Source organism: Acipenser ruthenus, chromosome 12 (genome assembly GCF_902713425.1).
Source record: "Acipenser ruthenus chromosome 12, fAciRut3.2 maternal haplotype, whole genome shotgun sequence".
Lineage (NCBI taxonomy): Eukaryota > Metazoa > Chordata > Actinopteri > Acipenseriformes > Acipenseridae > Acipenser > Acipenser ruthenus.
This window is the reverse complement of record NC_081200.1, coordinates 26,641,978-26,659,981: the sequence shown is the minus strand read 5'-3', so window position 1 is coordinate 26,659,981 and position 18,004 is coordinate 26,641,978. Positions and strand designations below refer to the sequence as shown.

The following is an 18,004-nucleotide window of genomic DNA, read 5'->3' as shown; positions in this document are numbered from 1 at the left end:
GTTGTTAAAAGGTAATGTGAAATGTAGCAGGTAAGGGGGAAATGCTTATGGTTTTTCCCAACTGCAGAATAAGTACATGTGAATAGGGTTCTTGGTAAGTTGTTGAATAACTGAAGAACCCATTGGCATTCAATACTATTAACTTAGTGTATTTAGAATCTAGTCTTTAATATGTTCTTTAGCATTGTGAGATGTGATGAATATTAAAAGATGACATTGTTTAATGATGGTACTCATATTAAAAAAAATTGATGCAAAGTAAATTACCTTCAAATGAGCAAAATTGGGCTCGAGACACATGAGAGAAATATAAATGAGCAAAATGAAAGTAAATTTCTGCAAATATACCCCATGATAGTTTCATTAAAGGTGAAACAACTTCCTTTAGATGAATCTTCATTTTTACTGCAGCTGAGACAATTATATAACATAGTTGAACTGCATTAGGTTGGACCAAAATCTCTGAAATAAAGTAAACCTTGTGACACACAAAGTTTAAAAGAGAGAAACATTCTTCTGTACTGAACAATTTATTAGATAGTGGTTAACAAAACACAGATGCAGTCTCTTGGTATAAAGACCTACTATCTATCTATTTGTTATATTTGAATATCCTAGAAAAAGTAACTGTATTTATGGAACTTGTATGTATTTTTAGTCTGTGTGAAATAGTTTTCACCTCAGGCTGGGATTCTATCTCTTCACTTTGACCTTGGTATGACAGGTTTGGGAAGCTTTGTACTGAAGTTTACTAAAAAAAACATGCTTAAATTCATTCCACATGACAGTAAATCAAACAGCAGGAAAGTACATCATAAAATGTAATATAAAATGTCTCCACTAAATAAAGTAAAACCTATTTTGTGTGGGGCAAAAAAAAAGGTAACCATATCGTTTTCAAGAAAAAATAATGTAACTCTTAATACAAACCAGATGTTGGAGTCTTGACTTCATTGGCCTTTCTCACTCTTCCCTGTACAAGAATACAGAAACTCTGCTTTTGAAAAATTCCCTAAAGTTGTCAAAACTTTATTCTAAAACTCTGGAGATTCAGCATAGGATATCTAACCACAATTTTAATCATTACATTTTCATAGTAAAAACCCCAACTGTACAGGGGTTCCTACCCTACAATTATAACATTATAAATGTTTTACTTCAAGTTAAGAATTAAAATAATTACTTTTAGAAGGGACACATTTGTTGTAACTAAAATGTAAGTGTTTGATAGTAGTTTGAAATAAGTAATCCATTTACTTAGTGATTTTAGTCATTCGGGATTTAAGCAATTTGGAGTTGATTGTTAATTTATTTACTCACTTGATATCATTAATAACAAGAATGAATACATTTGGTGCATTCCTAGTGATTTCATATAATTATTACTATTGAACATAAAAAAGTGTTTCATTTTAGAACGGTGCTGTGCGTCCGATGCACAGCAGGATATCTATATACAAGATGTGCTGGGATTCTTACAAATCTTTAATGGTAACTGGTGGGTTTCTCATGTGTGATTTATTACAATTATTTGATGTTGTAGAATACAGTTGTGTACCATGTATGAAGTGTTCAGTCTTTATCATCTGGAAACCAATATCTCAAATAAGGTATTAGCAGATGAATTAGTGGCAATGGCACGGGTGAGATTCTTACCTTTAGTACTACATTGCTGAAAAAAGCCCTGGTGAGGAACTAACTGGAAACACCTTTTGATGGTCTTTAGTAGAGTACATATTGCTGTTATCCTTGCTGAGCTCAAACTTTTTAACATTCAAATGTATTAAGTATGATGACCAGGATTTGACCCAAAGCTCCTCCCCCCATACATGCCTGAAATGTAAATGGGAATTTTTTATTTTTATTTTCAGTCATTTCAAAACTGCCCCCAACCACCATTAGCAACATAGGAGTTAATAAGGAAGTCATAACAAACCCAGTATGAATATTGGTTTCATTTTCTATGAAAATAGTGCTGTACATTCCAAGTGTTTGTATTGGAACCAGCATATCAGACACAAACTGTTTTGTACTTTTTGCATTTTTATACAGAGAAAGGGGCAAAAGGGGTAAATTCACCAGGAAATACCAACAAGAAATAATATTCCCTGGGAGTGAGAGAAGATAAACAATCCATTATCTATTTTAGTTTGTCATCATTGTCCAGTAACTTTCAAAGCAAAATGACACTTTAGTAAAGGAAGTGGGGAGAGGCCATTTCCTGACACAGGCCATTAACCAGTGAAGAGTTCCTGCACATTCCTGCACTCACTGTGAGAAAATACAATCATCTGTTCTGTTCTCTTGTGCTCCTCTCCACCATCAGGAGAGACCTGCCAGTGACACAATCCATCGACCAGCTTAGAAAACACTCCAGCTTGCTTCTTAACTGAAAGTAAAAAATTCAATAAAGGTATTACTGCAAATCTCAAGAGCCCACTTGACATCACAGCTCCCCTCCGCTAGTATCACAAGTAAACATCTCCCCGCAGATTTGAGATAGACCAGCACTTTCCTAAAAAAAAAATGCGTGGGCTTAGCTTTGCTGATATGCACAGGGTTGTTCAACATTTCAGGTATCTAACACATTTACAAATGGGTGCAGGGAAGCTCATATTCAGAAAACTGAATTATTATGAATAATTGATGGGCTTATGGAACATATTACAGAAGGTAATTGACATGGAAAGTAATCATTTATTGATAGGTGCCCATAATTATTGACACCATAAATATTTCTAGACTTTATGCAATCCACTATTAGAATTGATGACTGGCCTATAGTCTCAATATACACATCCCTGCATGCAATCAAGCAAACCACAAACATGACAATGCACAGAGGTTTTGTATTTTGAGCATTTTATGTCCATTTTTGGTTACACCCTCTTCCTATTTCCCCTTTTCTTTTTTGCACCATTTGATCCCAGTTCAAAGCACAACATATTCTTAGTTGGAACTGGGGTTAACGTGTAGCACATCTGGTAAATACTGGGGTAGTTCAGGTTATCTGGCAAGTAATGATGGTCTTTCCTTATCGGCAGCTCCCTCTTCCCATGGAGGTCCAGTGGGGTTAGTTCACAGTTTTGCCCCACCCATGGAAGTCATTTTGCAACCCTTCTTCCTTTCGCTGCTGATCATGTTGCTGGGCTCTCCCTTCGTTATCAGTACCTGGTCTGTGGTGCATTGTGAACTCAGTCAGTGTAGCCAAACTCCACTTTACAAACTGAGGTTTTTCTGATGATTGTACTTAATGACAATACATGAAACATTATACAAATTAAGGATGTGCAAATAATAATGCCGTGAATAAAATTTACCTTACAATAGTGTGCAAATGTATTAGAACACCTCAAGATGTGTCATTTATATCCTTTATATACCTACCTGCATGAAAACCTCTGGGTGCCTATTAAAGTCATCAATGAAATTAGATGTTCACAAATTTGGCTATTTTGACACATTTCCAAGATTTTCAGTAACAGTGGTATGATTTCATATGCACAACAAATCAAAACAACAGAAGCAATGTGGTGTTCTAATACATGTGCACACTACTGTATCTTTCTATGGTGTTTGCAATAATTCTGAGTGGTTCTTCTAGCAATTACTCAAATACAAATCTTTTCAGCAGTGTGTGTTGAGGAGCTCCTCTTCAGTTCTAATTACCTGCCACAGATATTTGTAACATAGGCTAGATCACCCAAAGTGTCTGTACAGAAGCAGCGCCATCTAGTGATCTGCAGCTTGGGATCAAGTTTCCTTTTGTCTTGCAGGCAATGCACTTCTGTGCACTCGAGGTTCTGTCGCTTACTAATGTAAAAACACTTTGGCCTGCATTACAGATGTCAATGGCAGGCTCTATAGGGTTATGGGCTGGTATTTTATCTTTAATATCACCTGATTCCTTGGCGAAAGCTGAAATCCTACAATGGCACTGTGAGCGATACAGAAACAATGCAAATGAAACCATATTGAAAGGTGACTAGCCTGTATATTAGCCATAGAAAATAAATGTTTTATTTTTCACACACCCATTTACATCCATCCATACATGTATAGGTCACTTTAGGATGTAAAAGTTGAGCTGTCTGTCATTTTCAGATTCTCAAAACTTGCTTCGCTGACAGCAAACAGTTTCAGCATGTCGATCTCCAGAGGGTGCAGGTGCCCGGAGATGATCATTGAGTGTAGGGGGCCCCCCAGCTCCGCCGATGCCATCTCTTTCAGGGGGCCAGCCAAGATCTTCTGGTCCTCTGCACCAACTCTGGATAGTCCCACGCATATTGTGTCTTCAGAGAGCGCTGCAAGACAGAGAGCAAGAGAGAATGACAGACCGAGGTGAAGTTGGCAGGTCTGTTGCTTTTCAGTTGTTTCATTGATTATGATCATTTCAGCAAGGCATTCCTCAAAGGGATCTGCCTGATACGATGAAATCAATCATTCCAATGTGTTCTTTGGTTTTGTTTGTTTGCTGTTTTCAGTAATGCAACGAAGCCAGTAACTACAGTATGGAGGAAATGTTTTAAAGATTTAAATCCTAGCTTTTTGTGGTCCTCTACCACAGGATAATGACCGCTCTGCTCAGAGCCTGAAAAATGTTACAATCAGCTTGGAATTGGTGGGTTTTCATAAGTGTAAGAGTGAAGTCTGTGACTATAAGCATTTTCCCTCCTAGTATAATGAATTATTGTATATCAAGTGTGCTGTATCAATAAGTACATGTTGAGATAAAAGGTAATAATACCAAACCGTTCTGTGTGTCTCCGAAGGGTTTACTTTACTTAAGACTTTTTAGCACTATAAAAACTTGTTCCCCAGTTATTGCAAATGCTGAGTATGTGTCCAGCTACATTCCCTAAGTGATCTGTGATAAATAACTAAATAAAAAAAGATAACGTCAGAATACACATATACATGTGACTAATAGTTAACAAAAAGGAATGTGATAACCCAATGTGCAAAGTTGTAGGTTCATAATATATAAAGCAATGAACCCATATAACATAATGAGGCACTTTGAATCATGATTCTAAAGCTGTGAAATGGATTGTAATATACACAAGTCAGAAGGCAGCTGTGCATTTAACATTGTGACTAAGTGATGTTCATGTATGTTTAGAAAAGCCAGTAATGGATTTCCCATGTTTTATTTAAGCTATGGCTGGCTGAGGAAGCAGATCATACTTCTGCAATAAAACAGTCGGCTTTGATGTGGTTATTTAAATACTGTTAGCAAAACAGAAAAAACAGGCTCAATTTCATACAGAAGCTCTGTCCAACTCGATCCTGCCAAAGGGCGATCAGATGGGAATCTTTATTAGGGATTACTGTCTGGAATACATCAATATGGCCTGCCCCTTTTTTTCTATTCTTCCTAAACTAATAAACCTGCTGGACCTCACAACTGCAGTCAAGGTGAATTACAACAATGACTAACACTTGCAACACACTGGTAAAGCCCTCACTTGGCTAAAGAACAGAGATGATAATTTTCCTCAATAAAAAAAATCCACAATAAAGATAACCAAGCAATTATATTTAAATACCAATTAGCACAGGCTGACTAGAACCTGGTTTATGAACTTATATACAGGAAGCTGTTGTAAATGTAGAGTTAATTTGCTGGTGCTGATAATGGTATTGATTATGTTAAAGCTTTAGCTTTTTGTGTTCTGTATTATATAAAAGCTGCAAGTCTGTTTCAGTCACAAGACTGTAAAGACTTCACAATGAGAAACAATCTCAAATGTGAGAACTATACTGTCTAGAACAGAAAAACCCTGCCATACTGTACTGTAACAACAAACAGCACTAGTACAGTGAGTACTAATTATTGTATAATAAATCGCACCATATCTGAAAGTTGATCAGTTTACAGCCAAATTCAACCAGAAACATCTATAGGTTGCAATTTCTAAGATATTCATTCAAAATCTACTGTTCACAGTGGCATTTTCAGATTCAAATGTAGACAGTCCCCTACTTCTATTTGTTTTTACAAATCTCTCTGGTGTTTTCACAGCTCAGAGCCAAGACAGTGACCTCACAGTGCAGGATGTCATGTGATGCAGTGGTTTTCAAACAGAGGGGGTATGGGAAGGTTATAGGGGGTATGAAAGATAGAAACTGAGAACACATAGGGTGTTTTTGATCAACAGCCATATTCCTAACTCAATGGGTATTGTTAGAGGTGGATTTTATACTTTTTTGGCATTTTGACATTTTTTAAGATGTAATAACACTCTAGGAAAGTTGGTAGCATGGACCATAAAGAAATAAATAAATAAATATACAGTATACATAATGTCAGCCACTACTATAAAGACGCTCAATGGAGGAGTATGTAGTAATACAAAAATAAACCTCTCTGACAAACGATTGTCAAAGAATTCAAACTGTTATTTTAGTATTAGTGCAAAGATAAAATAACATATTGCGTCTGTATCATGAAAAACCAGAACACCAGTATCCACTGGTACTGTACGCAAAATCTAGCGGTTTCTGAGATGTTTCACAAGAACTGTTCCAAATCTCTGCCTTAGGGGTGTCTACACCCTGCACTCCAGCAGTCACCCCCATTAAAGGAGTTTCCAGTCCCAGGACTGTGATTGTTCAGGGTCATGGGTAATCTTCACTGGGAAAGGCCCCTTGATGGAGGAGGAAGGAATTTGATATTCAGAAATGGCCTTTTTAATCCAGCCCTCGGTAGGCACTGGTATTCAGCAGCTGCTCCAGCACCTTGCCCCTGTTCTCAAGCAGTAACCCGCTGCATTAAAGTGTTTGTAGCTCACAAAATCATTTCAGAAATCTTACCTCCACTCACTATATAGGTCTCACTATTGAGATAAATGCATGCTAGAGCAAAAAAATGGTATCTGGGTCTATATTAGGATAAAGACAGCTGTTTGCAGGTCTAACTTGCCTTGCGCTTCCTTGGTCATTTCACCTAGACAGTGAAATTGCCCCCCACTCCTTTCAGTCATTAACCTGCCAACTTCTTCCCCCTATTGACTGATATGCTTTGACCCTGAAGACTCCTGAAAGTAAGGCATGCAAACGGAGTGCTTTCCTAGTATGGTACCAGATATGTTTTTAAAAAGGTAAATACATAACATGTGCTTCTTTCAAAACTCTATAATATTTGCTACCACTGTTATGGCCTAGATTACTGTTTCTCAAAATTTTTTCTAGTTTTGCTCCTCTTTGATATCATTAATAAAGCACACTGTTGTATTCTTCTGAAAGTGTTTTAATACAATGCCTAAAAGCTGCTGTGTTGCTCTGTAGTCACTGGCCTATATGTTCCCCTGTGGGCAAATCGCAGTCCAATTGCCCCTCCATAGTAAATGTATTGCATGGGCCAGTTTCTCCCAAACCCCTGAACCTTTTCCCCGCCCCCCAGTTTGCGAGCCCCTGGCCTGGGTGTTTTGGGGACTGCACTCACCCAGCTTCTCGCTCTGCCCCCTCCTGTTCTGGATGATCTCCAGCAGCTGCTCCGATGCCTGGTTCACGCTCATGTACCTGGGAGGCTCATAAATCTTCCGGCCCCTGGAACACAGCAGCCACAACTCAAGGTTTGTACAGGACTAGCACATAAAGCAGCAATTTATGACATGGCTTGCTGCGTTTGTGTGTTTTTATGTTAAACAAGGAAGACAATTTATTACTTTCCTGAATGAAATGCATGTACAGCCATCTCAGTTTTATGAAAGGATCCAGTGACTACTGAAACTGTGTCACTGGTACAGTGACTATAGCTAACAAAGTAATACCATGAATCTTACCTGTCATGCAGTTTATATAACTCTCAAATGTGCAGTTCTGAAAGAAACACATGTTCCAGCAAACATGTTTGTCAGGATTTCTGGTACTACATGAGGTTACAGAAATTTCTGTTTGCAAGCCTTGTTTTAAGCTAGCACTTGTTTCGTAATTTCACTTGCAGAGTGATTATAGTCCCCAGCCAATAAACGCTTTCTTTCCTTTCATGAACCATTCAGCTGCTTCCCCTATTGACTGACATGCTTTACAGACTGTAAGGGGCTTGTACCCTAAAGACACTGCTGGTGTGAATGGACCTAGAATGTGAAACAGTAAGAGACTAAGTCAAGGCCACTGAGAACTTTATTGAACTTTTATTTTTAAACTGTAAATGGCTTTCTAGTATTGCCCAAAAGTACTGCAGAGTTTTGATGTGTTGATGCATCTCCTGAGGACTGTTCAAACATAATAACTGCACAGATGGGAATGACAGTGTTCACAGTACCCCTTTATAAGAAAACACAGTAAAATGCACCATGAACAGGGGTAAGTGAACCCAAAATAACTAGTAGTCTCCCTTGTCCCATTAGGGTAAACAATTACATATTTTATCAGTTAAAACCGGAAACCCTAAACTTCATTGTGATTGTTGTATCCACATGCCCTGGATCATTAATCAACTGGCCAAATGCACCTCCTGCCCCTTGTCTTCTTAATGTAAATAGAAGTCCCTCACAACCATGTTAGTCTTCTTTGATTCAACAACAGCAGGGATTGAGAGGGTTTTAAATTACACAGAAGCAATATGACACAGCAACACACAGTAGTCATGTTTAAAAAATAAACAGCGGTTGTTTGCTAAAGCTTGAAGTTAGGCCTCAAAATCAATAAGACGGCCCACAAAGCTACGAGGAAACCTTTCGTGCTTCAGATTTGAAATGCAAACCTCTGGATAACTAACTACACGTGGATATGAACTACACACACAATGTTTTTGCATGTAGGTTCATCTTTTTTAACTGTATACCGAAGCAGTCTCATCCCAAAAACATTCATTCTAACTAAAACCATAAGCAGACTTTTATTAAAATGCTATTTCCCTACCCATATACCAATAAAGCAAACCTACATAAACCGTACATGAAAAACAGACCATGATTAAATTGTTGGCAATGCCTAATTTTTTTGAGCAATTAACCTTTGAATGTAAACATCCTACATTATAATTTCTGTGTGTGTGTTAAAACCTACAATCATAAAACCTATATATATATAACTTCCCATGTCATAAACCCTAGTGTATCTTGAGTAGTCACAGGGTAAGTTATCAAGCTACAAAACTAATGGTATAAGTTTGTGTTTTTATGATAAATCTTTCCTTAGCAGATATCCCGAGGACTTTAGTGCAGACTAGGTTTCCTGGATTAGATCCAATCTCGATAATGATAACAGACTAGTAGTCCAAACTAAACAAACCTTAATTGCATCTTTGAATGCGTCTTAATGGGCCCAGTCCATATTCATATGTGTCTGCACTGAGCTTTAAATAGTTTTACTTCCCGGGTCACTTCAGTACATCACTGAACATAAATCAGAAATAGAAGTCTGTGTAAAACATGGACTTACTTTATTAAATTTTCTACAGACTGCTCCTTGACTTTGATATCTGTAAATGAGAAAAAAAAACAACAACATTGTAGCTCACGTTTAACCCTTTGACTCCCAGGCTCTGCTGAACTGACTCCGAAGTGACATGACTTTCCGCTCCCTCGTAACTGGATGGCAATTAAGAAATCTGATAGGCAGAGTTTCATTGTATAGTATATAAAACACATCACTGGGCCGTAAGGTTAAAAGACCTAGGAAAGCAGCTAACCACATGGTTGGGTCAATTATTCCAACAATTTAATACAAGAGCTAGGATTCTTGGTACATCTTTGCATATTAAACGGCCAAGCCAGCAATTGTTTCCTGCCTTCAGATTACAGGGTAAGGGTTAGACTGCAGCTATAAATGTACGTTTAATACATGACATGTGCTAGCAGTCGTTTAGTGATTAAACTGTCATTTAAAATTTCAATAAAAAAGTCGACTTAATTTAGCATCTATAGTCATCTTTCTATTAGGTTTTATTAATTTTTTACAATGCTTACAATATTTGATTACACAGGTTGCAGCAAGATACTATACATGATTAAACTTTATGAAACAAAATTGAAAAGCAGCTACAAGATCCTCATAAAACAGGACATTTCCATTTAACATTTAGTAAAATACTCTGTTTACCACTGATATATGTTTAAACCTTTACAGCCTTAGATAAGAAGCAATAATAACTCTACACGCATTGCAGAGATGCCCAGTTCACATACTACCAGATTACACATGACATATGTTCTCCTGTCTTAACATTGCCTTTGTAAAAACATAGCAAAGTGTAATAAAGCAAAGTGAAAGCATGGTAAAGCACAGTTAAGCATCATAAAGAATATTAATACACATGGCAAACCAGGTTATACAGTACTATTGTAAATGCAGAGTATAACATGGGAAAACTGCAATAATACTGTGCAAAAATACCAAAGTAAACTTTAGAAGGGTGAATTCACAGGATGTAAAGATGTGCATGCTTTGGGAATTAAGTGATTAATGCAGAATATGGACAACCCCTATTAGTTGTTAAAGTTCACTGTCCTCTTTTACAAAAACTCACAAAGATGCTATTTTGGCATAAGGTCCTGAAAAAATGTATGTATTTATTTATTTATTTAACTACAAGGATGCATTCAGATGAGTAACTGAAATGTACTAATAACAGGAAAGTACAGCCTGTACGTTTTTTGTGGTAGAAGCCAAAGTAATATTACTTCACATAGATACTGGGGTTAAAGATATAGATGATTCACAGATGGCACATACTGATTTGTTACGTTTAGTCCTACGCTGTTTTAGCCGGTCAGCTTTGTGTTCTAGTGTAAACAGAACGGGATGTTCCTTCGCGCACGCTGTTAATTATTCTTTATTAAAACACGGTGCTAAAAGCTTGAACACGATATACTTTAATCTCTTCAGAAAATGATTTCTGAGAGGCAGTGATATAAGGCAAAGAGGTGGGAGAGGGATCTCAAAACTGAAATTTAAACAATTCAATTCTGGTAGAGCCAGAAAGACAAATCTTGACCCATATCTGTGAACAGGGCTCCTGTGCTGTCTCGACACATTACATGCAGTAATCATAACAATGGGAACTAGAGTTTATTTGGATCAGGACCAATACCTGCTTCAAAGCAATGTCTGGGGTGTTTAAACCCTGTCGTGTTTTGTTTTTTATTAAATTTTTAGAAGTTTTAAAAGAGTTTGCGTAAACTCTATGGAGAAGTTACCCTGCCATAACTTTGAAAAAAACATATATGCATTATAAAATAGATACATAGATAGGAAACTTAACATGGTACAACTTTGCACATAGTAACAAGAGGATATTGAAATCCATCAGTAAAATATTCAGTTCATGCATAAATGTAGAGGACATGATGTAAATTAATTTTAATGTTATCAGCCGGATCCCTGATAAATGCGCACCATAGTAATAGCATAGCAAAGTGTAATAAAGCATATTAATAAACATGGCAAACCAAGGAAACTCTGGTAAATACATAGTACAACCATGGGAAAACTGCAAAAATAACATGCAAAAATACCATGGTAAACGTTTATAAGGGATATTATACGCAGGGTTCGATTTTAATGACCTAAACCGTGGTAGGTCTGAAAACCGCACTCTTTAATTCTGTATTCATTTGACTGATCCACTTACAAACACATAATAAAAATACAGTAAAATTATGTACACAAAAAACTTCTTAAAAATACTAGGACGTCAGTATTAAGATCTGCCGATGTTTAGATCATTAAAATGAACACCTGGTTATGATATTTACTCTTAAAATGAATATTATGTAAAACATTGGTGTCATGTTGTAAGCCTTAATATGTAAAAAAATAAATAAATAAAAAAAAACAACACTAAGAGGAAGTCCTGATGAAACGTCACAGAACATCTACAGAGCTGAAGAAATGTATTACCATTTGGAATGGTTCTTGGCTCGTGTGTCTCAGCTTTAACTACTAGGCCACAATGTTTCCGGTTTACTATGCCATTGTGTGCTTCAGCCCTTTAATATTAATACTCTGTCTTCAGGTTGCTTAGCAACCAGTGGTGCTCAATGAACATTTATTATAAAAGAATTTGTATCCAACACAGCGGTCTTTCCTGATATAATCGGCAGCTCGCTGAAGATCCATTATCAATCATGCAGAAAATCCTGCTGACTATGATATTAATGCTATTATCAACTGAACATGCAGGGTTGTTTTTGTAGTGGATCATATTTGGCTGTTTCGTATTTATCCTTTAATTTCAAGATTTTAAAATAGTAATGCTAGGACTACTCAACTGCCTAAGAGAATCTGTGAGGCTTTTGAAAAATACTTTGACGACCCATCTCTAAATTGGTGTTTAGCGATAGTGACATACTGTAGATGTGTTTTTTTTTTTTTTTTTTATGAGAGAATCTTTTTTTTAACTCAATTGCCAACAACTTACCAAGCAAGCAAAGAGTATGCATTCCGTTGAGTCGGTTCCTTTTGATTTTGTCATAAAAGCTTTCTGGTTTCCAAGTGTCTGTCCAGAACACTACAGACACGGTCTCTCCGAAATTGTACAGCTAAAATGAGAACACAATAATTAGCAGGACAAAAATATACATGAGTTTCTGCAATGATGACTGTCACGACTTGTGTTAATGTGATGCATGCCTTGTCCATTATCATTTCAGAGACACGTTTGTGAGGTAAAAACGAAGAACAAATAGCCTACCCTTTCATTCTGCACGGGCAGTAAATGTGCTGCATTTTTGGTCCCTCAACGTGATATTTAGTGATCGTTTGGACTTGTCGCTTTTTTCAGAGGGTTACTGAACATACTGTGCAACTTCATTATTTTGGGCACTTTAGAAATTGCAGTTTGTTCTGTTGTACGAGAAAAGCAAAGCAGGTTCACGTACCCTGAATTATGAATATTATTCTGGGTAAAACAAGATATACTTAAAAAAGTGTATAAGCTTGGTGTTGAGTGATATCTGGTTATTATTTTGAAATCAATTGTCAAGCCGATTATCGTTTCATGCAGTTCTAGTTCTCTACCCTGAGACCCTTTCACTGAGTTCAGTACGGTCTGGATTGAATTAACACACTACAATGTGATTACTGAATCAAAATAAAGATTGGGCTGTTCACTGCAGAAGCTCTTCCAAAAGCTTTTCCTATATTAAAAAAAGTTCACTGATTACTGTCGGCTTACCGCACAAAATCACTGCTTATTTAGGTAAAGTGGAAAATCCATCTGATTTACATATAAATAAAAAATATAATCGGGAAAACATTTTTTCTAAAGTGTGGGTTCTAGATCCTTCAGTAAAGATTTTCATACTTTCCATACCAATTTATTTTCATGGTTTCAATGAAACAGGATCCCATATGTATTTAAGTGAAACCATGTGTCATTCTTCATCTCATCAACAAAAATGCAGTCTAAGGCCAATAAAAAAATAAATTGGCACTTTTACAACAAAATGAAGTAATGCCAGACAACCTCTGGAGAGGGAAATCAAGGATCATATTGCGATACTGTACTGGCTGGTGAGTGTGGCAACATCAGAGTTTAAAAACCACTTTCCTAATCTACACTTTCTACAGCAACTTTCTCAGAACTGATATAGCAATCAGCTGTACTTTTGACCAGGGGCCTCAACAGTTCATGAAAATCATTTTTCGGTAACGATGACTGCCAAGACAATTACCATATCGAACGATCGTATTCTAGGACTTATCATGTCACTTTGCAGGAAAATATATTGAAATTACAATAAGAACCAAATTATTATTTAAAGGCAGCTACTGCCTGCACTATACTGATGAAGACACTAGTCAAAATGTTTGTCTATCTGACTTTGGTTTAGGCTGAAAAACCACAGACTTTTAGTGTATTTTACATCACTGAAGAATAACCCTGGATTACATCAACCACCTATCTGTGGTTATCCTAGGATTAAAAATAAGCAGTTGATGCAATCCTAGAGGATTCGCTATCACCAGTGCTGTAATTCTCAAACACTATTCACCTGTAATTTATCTTGACATGGAGTGGCAAAGTTAACTTTGTCAACTCCTTTTGGATTTTAAAGACTTCAATTAAGTCCCCCCCTTTGTACTTTGTTCCAGTATTTAAACTCATCAGTTTCTGCCTGATTATGTTGAAAATGTCTTTTTTGAAAGGTAATTGTTTCAGTTATGCTGTGTATGGGTGATCACTATCTTGGGCATTGCTACTGACCTCTGGCTATCCATGCTGTACACACAACCGTGTCTCCATACAGTACCTGCAATCCACAGCACCCAACGGCGTTCATTATGGAGGCATTGTGGATGACCCTGTATGAAATCCCAGCTTTCACAGCCCGCAGGACCAAGTCACTGTGAGTGGTTGCACTATGGGGGCAGAAATAATAATATTGAGGGTTTATGTGCTCACTATCCCTGTGACCCTGCAGTGATACCACAGCAAGGCCCCTCTGGTATACATCAGTAACTGGATTGGAAACTTGTAGCTACTGGCTTCTAAACTGGTTTTAGTTCAACCCTTATAAAATCACTTACAAGGGCAAAAACTGAACTAGTAAGTGGAGTTCACCAATAACTAAAATAACTGTTGGTACAACAAATATGTTTACAGTGGAATTTGAAATACACTATATAGAAGGCTGTGTGGTCCAGTGGTTAAAGAAAAGGGCTTGTAACCAGGAGGTCCCCAGTTCAAATCCCACCTCTGTCACTGACTCATTGTGTGACCCTGAGCAAGTCACTTAACCTCCTTGTGCTCTGTCTTTCGGGTGAGACGTTGTAAGTGACTCTGCAGCTGGTGCATAGTTCACACACCCTAGTCTCTGTAAGTCGCCTTGGATAAAGGCGTCTGCTAAATAAATAAATAATAATAATACTAGAAGGCATGGTATTGATTACAATAGTGTTAATGGTGATTGCTTTTAAAGCACAGTCCAATAATTAATATATCCAGCTTTATGATGCTGATTTATATGTGAGAATAATTCAATACAAACAGCAACTTACTTGTATGGAAATGTTCTAATCTTATGCTTTTGGTTGCCAAAGTGATATTATCAGGCTCTTATTCCCATTGACTCCTATTTTATTCTTGCTGTGACATTTCAATGTGGTGATAATAAGCAAAGGGGGGCTTTAACAGGTGATATTATGTACTGTCAATTATTTAACCTTTTAATGGGATTTTTAAAAGCAACCTTTGCATTAATGGAAAGAAAGGATACCGTATATGAAATGCAAATACTATATACTGGCACAGAGGAGGAATGGACAAATCTATGTTCCTGGTAATATCACATGTGGTTCATGTTTCATCAACCACAAATGAAGCAGCTCCCCAAAATGTACTCCATTACATTTAGAAAAAAATATAGGTCTTCAATATGTCCCCAGATTGTGCCCTGGTTAGACAGGGTTCGAATTGTCAGCCATAGATGAACGTGCTACTGTAGAGAACCCCATGAAATATTTATTTTAATACAGTATCTGAGCTGGAATGGATTTTTTGCCCTACGTATGCAATATACTTAGTTTTAGAAATGATGCATATCGCTATTTAAATTATAGTGTTTAATAAAACTCATGTTTAGGTCAACCAATGCCTGATTCCAAATAACTCCTCATGGTTAACTTTATTAAATCTAGTTTCCAAACGCAGTATCAGTAATGGAAAACAAATGAAATGCGAGCCATCCATCTGGGTTTGGAGGTTTGGACCGAAAAGAGCTGAACCAACCTTTCTGATTCAATTCAGTATAAATTAGGCACCATGTCATTATGGGATTCTTAGAAACACTGTCTCAGTGCTGGATAGGTATGGGCAAGGTTTTGAAAATGTTTAGAGAGTATTTTACAGTCATGTTATTGTATATGTTGGTTTTGATCATGATTGCGACCAGTTTATGAAGGATGACAATTTAAAGCGAACAGGTCTTGTTACAGCTTATGTGATTTTTTTTTTTTTCAACACGATGTCTATAATTTCTCTCCTGTTTTTTCAATGTCTTTAAGTTTTTATTATTTTTAATGTAATTTCTTAATTGTGTAATATTCTATTGTATGTGTTTGTTTGTTTTTTGCTTAAATAACTTTAGACCATTTACTGAAAATACATTTTCTTACCTGGTAGCAATAGAAATAATATAATTGGTCTTTTACTGAAAAACTTTTGGATATCTGCCTATGTTTTATACTTCAGTTTGGAATAGGCAGATATATCTCACAGACACTGATGCTTGCTGGTACCTAATCACGTCAGGTGTTAAAGGTCATGTGACCGACAGCAAAAGTACCAGGATGCAGTTTCTCTATAGTGTTGCATCTGAAACATTTAAATATCATAAAAAAACCCAAAGATTCAAAAGGATTCTCAGCACAATAAAGCTAATAAGGGTTAGCACTCCTTCAGGTACTATAGGTGTTGTTTTCCTTTGTGTGACACTTAAAACAAATATTTAAAGTTATTTAAAGACTGGAGTAAACTCTTTGACAATATGCCCCAAGCTGTCCACTGCCATCCTTACCCAAACGGGTCACCAACCACCAGAAAGGCCACATCAGCAACGTCAGCATCTTTCAAAATCTCATCGGCTTCTTGTTCCACCATTTCCCGATCAGCCAAAATCAGCTCCCTGCCATAGAATTCCTCCTGGGATTTTCAAACAGAAACAAAATGTATTGCTTTAGTCAAAAACAAGCTGGAAAAATGACTTATTTTAATGACAAATAAATAAATAATTGGTACTGTGTGAGACTCATTGCCTCATTTAATGCAGTGGACCACAATTTAGAATGTCTATGACCGTTACTGATACAGTGCTTACTCTCCAAATTGCAGTATGTATTTGGTTCACAGTTAGACCATGTTGACAATAAACTGTACATATACTATACTTCAAGTGTAAGGACTATTTGACCTGCAGAAAAGGTACCAGGATGGAGTAGTTTGTCTATTACACTATAGTTAAAATACCTGCATATCCAGTAATAACCATAATAAAGCATAATAAATATATAAAGAGGTGAGAAAATGAGTATAAATCCACACTGCTAAGTTTTACACTTTGGAGTAAAGAACTATTTAACCACAGATTACGGTTTGATATGCATTGAGGTTTTTTAATGTAAGGAAGGCAGTATTAATATTGTAAAATATACATGGGGTTATAGAAAATGTAAACACCTGCCATAACAATATCAACATGGTGCACTGGGTCACAGAACCACAGTAGGCAGCCAAGAAACACGTTGAAACTGACTTGCAACGAGGGGATGCATCTCATTTGCATTTCAGATTAAAGCCAACTTGTGCAAGAGTGTACTACATATGATATGTATTTCAACTGTTTTGTCAAACACAAACATTTCTTGAGATCAGTACGATACAATTACTTAACTACCGGTATATGAGTTGACACTATTTTTACTAGATATGAAAAAGAGTTCGTACAGCTTTAACAACTTGAGCAGAGAAAGACCTGAACATTTCTGACTGCAGTATCGCGTTTTGGTAGTATTTCAAGTCTTGAAACCAATCCTAAATTTGAAAAAAATAAAAACAAATAGCATGTCAACATACCAGTGCTTCCTTCCCCACAGTCAGAATGGATGTGTATGCTTCTAAATAAACTCGGGTGCACTTTTTAATAATTTCCATTCCTTTTACTGTAATGTCTTTGACATCGCCTAATCCCAGCCCAATTAAATAGAGCATTGTGAAACGATTGGGTAGATATTGGCCTGGAACATAAAACTGTACTAGTATAAACTAGAATACACCGTAACACTGTACTGTCTTCCGGCAGCACAGCAACTAACTACACTGCCACGCTGACTGTCTGACAGAGTCTGATCTGCATATACTGTTCGCTTGATTTCTCAAATAAATCCAGTTTTTTTTTTTTTTTTTTTTTGTAACACCACAGCAGAGAACGCGCGAGACTCTGCCTCTGGTAATCGACTCAATGTAATAATCACGACAACTATATGTTTTTCATACAATGAGAAAACGTTACAGAACAACACTGTCTCAACATGCCGCAAAATACCATGCTGTTTT

General features: G+C 36.7%; 1 protein-coding gene across 2 annotated transcripts; it reads right to left on the bottom strand.

Annotated features, from left to right (window-relative positions):
* Positions 1–201: 201 nt before the first annotated feature.
* Positions 202–17,978, bottom strand: dph5 (diphthamide biosynthesis 5). 2 transcript variants are annotated; one of them, XM_034029348.3, is made up of 8 exons: positions 17,525–17,978; positions 16,470–16,594; positions 14,205–14,313; positions 12,371–12,491; positions 9,391–9,430; positions 7,448–7,551; positions 4,035–4,304; positions 202–2,389 (listed from the first exon to the last, which is right to left on the bottom strand). In XM_034029348.3, the coding sequence occupies exons 1-7, from the start codon at positions 17,657–17,659 to the stop codon at positions 4,069–4,071; spliced, it is 870 nt and encodes a 289-aa protein (XP_033885239.1). In that variant the 5' UTR covers positions 17,660–17,978; the 3' UTR covers positions 202–2,389; positions 4,035–4,068. The 2 variants fall into 2 exon arrangements, with proteins under 2 accessions (XP_033885239.1, XP_033885240.1); XM_034029349.3 differs by lacking the exon at positions 202–2,389 and having other exon boundaries at positions 3,998–4,304.
* Between the last annotated feature and the right edge of the window lie 26 nt (positions 17,979–18,004).

Excerpts from the sequence above, each read along its gene's own strand:
- dph5 (XM_034029348.3), bottom strand. The coding sequence starts at position 17,659 with ATGCTCTATTTAATTGGGCTGGGATTAGGCGATGTCAAAGACATTACA. Across the intron at positions 16,595-17,524 it reads CTGTGGGGAAGGAAGCACTG|GAGGAATTCTATGGCAGGGA; the intron begins GTATGTTGACAT and ends TGAAAATCCCAG. Across the intron at positions 9,431-12,370 it reads GCATACTCTTTGCTTGCTTG|ATATCAAAGTCAAGGAGCAG; the intron begins GTAAGTTGTTGG and ends TCTCATTTACAG.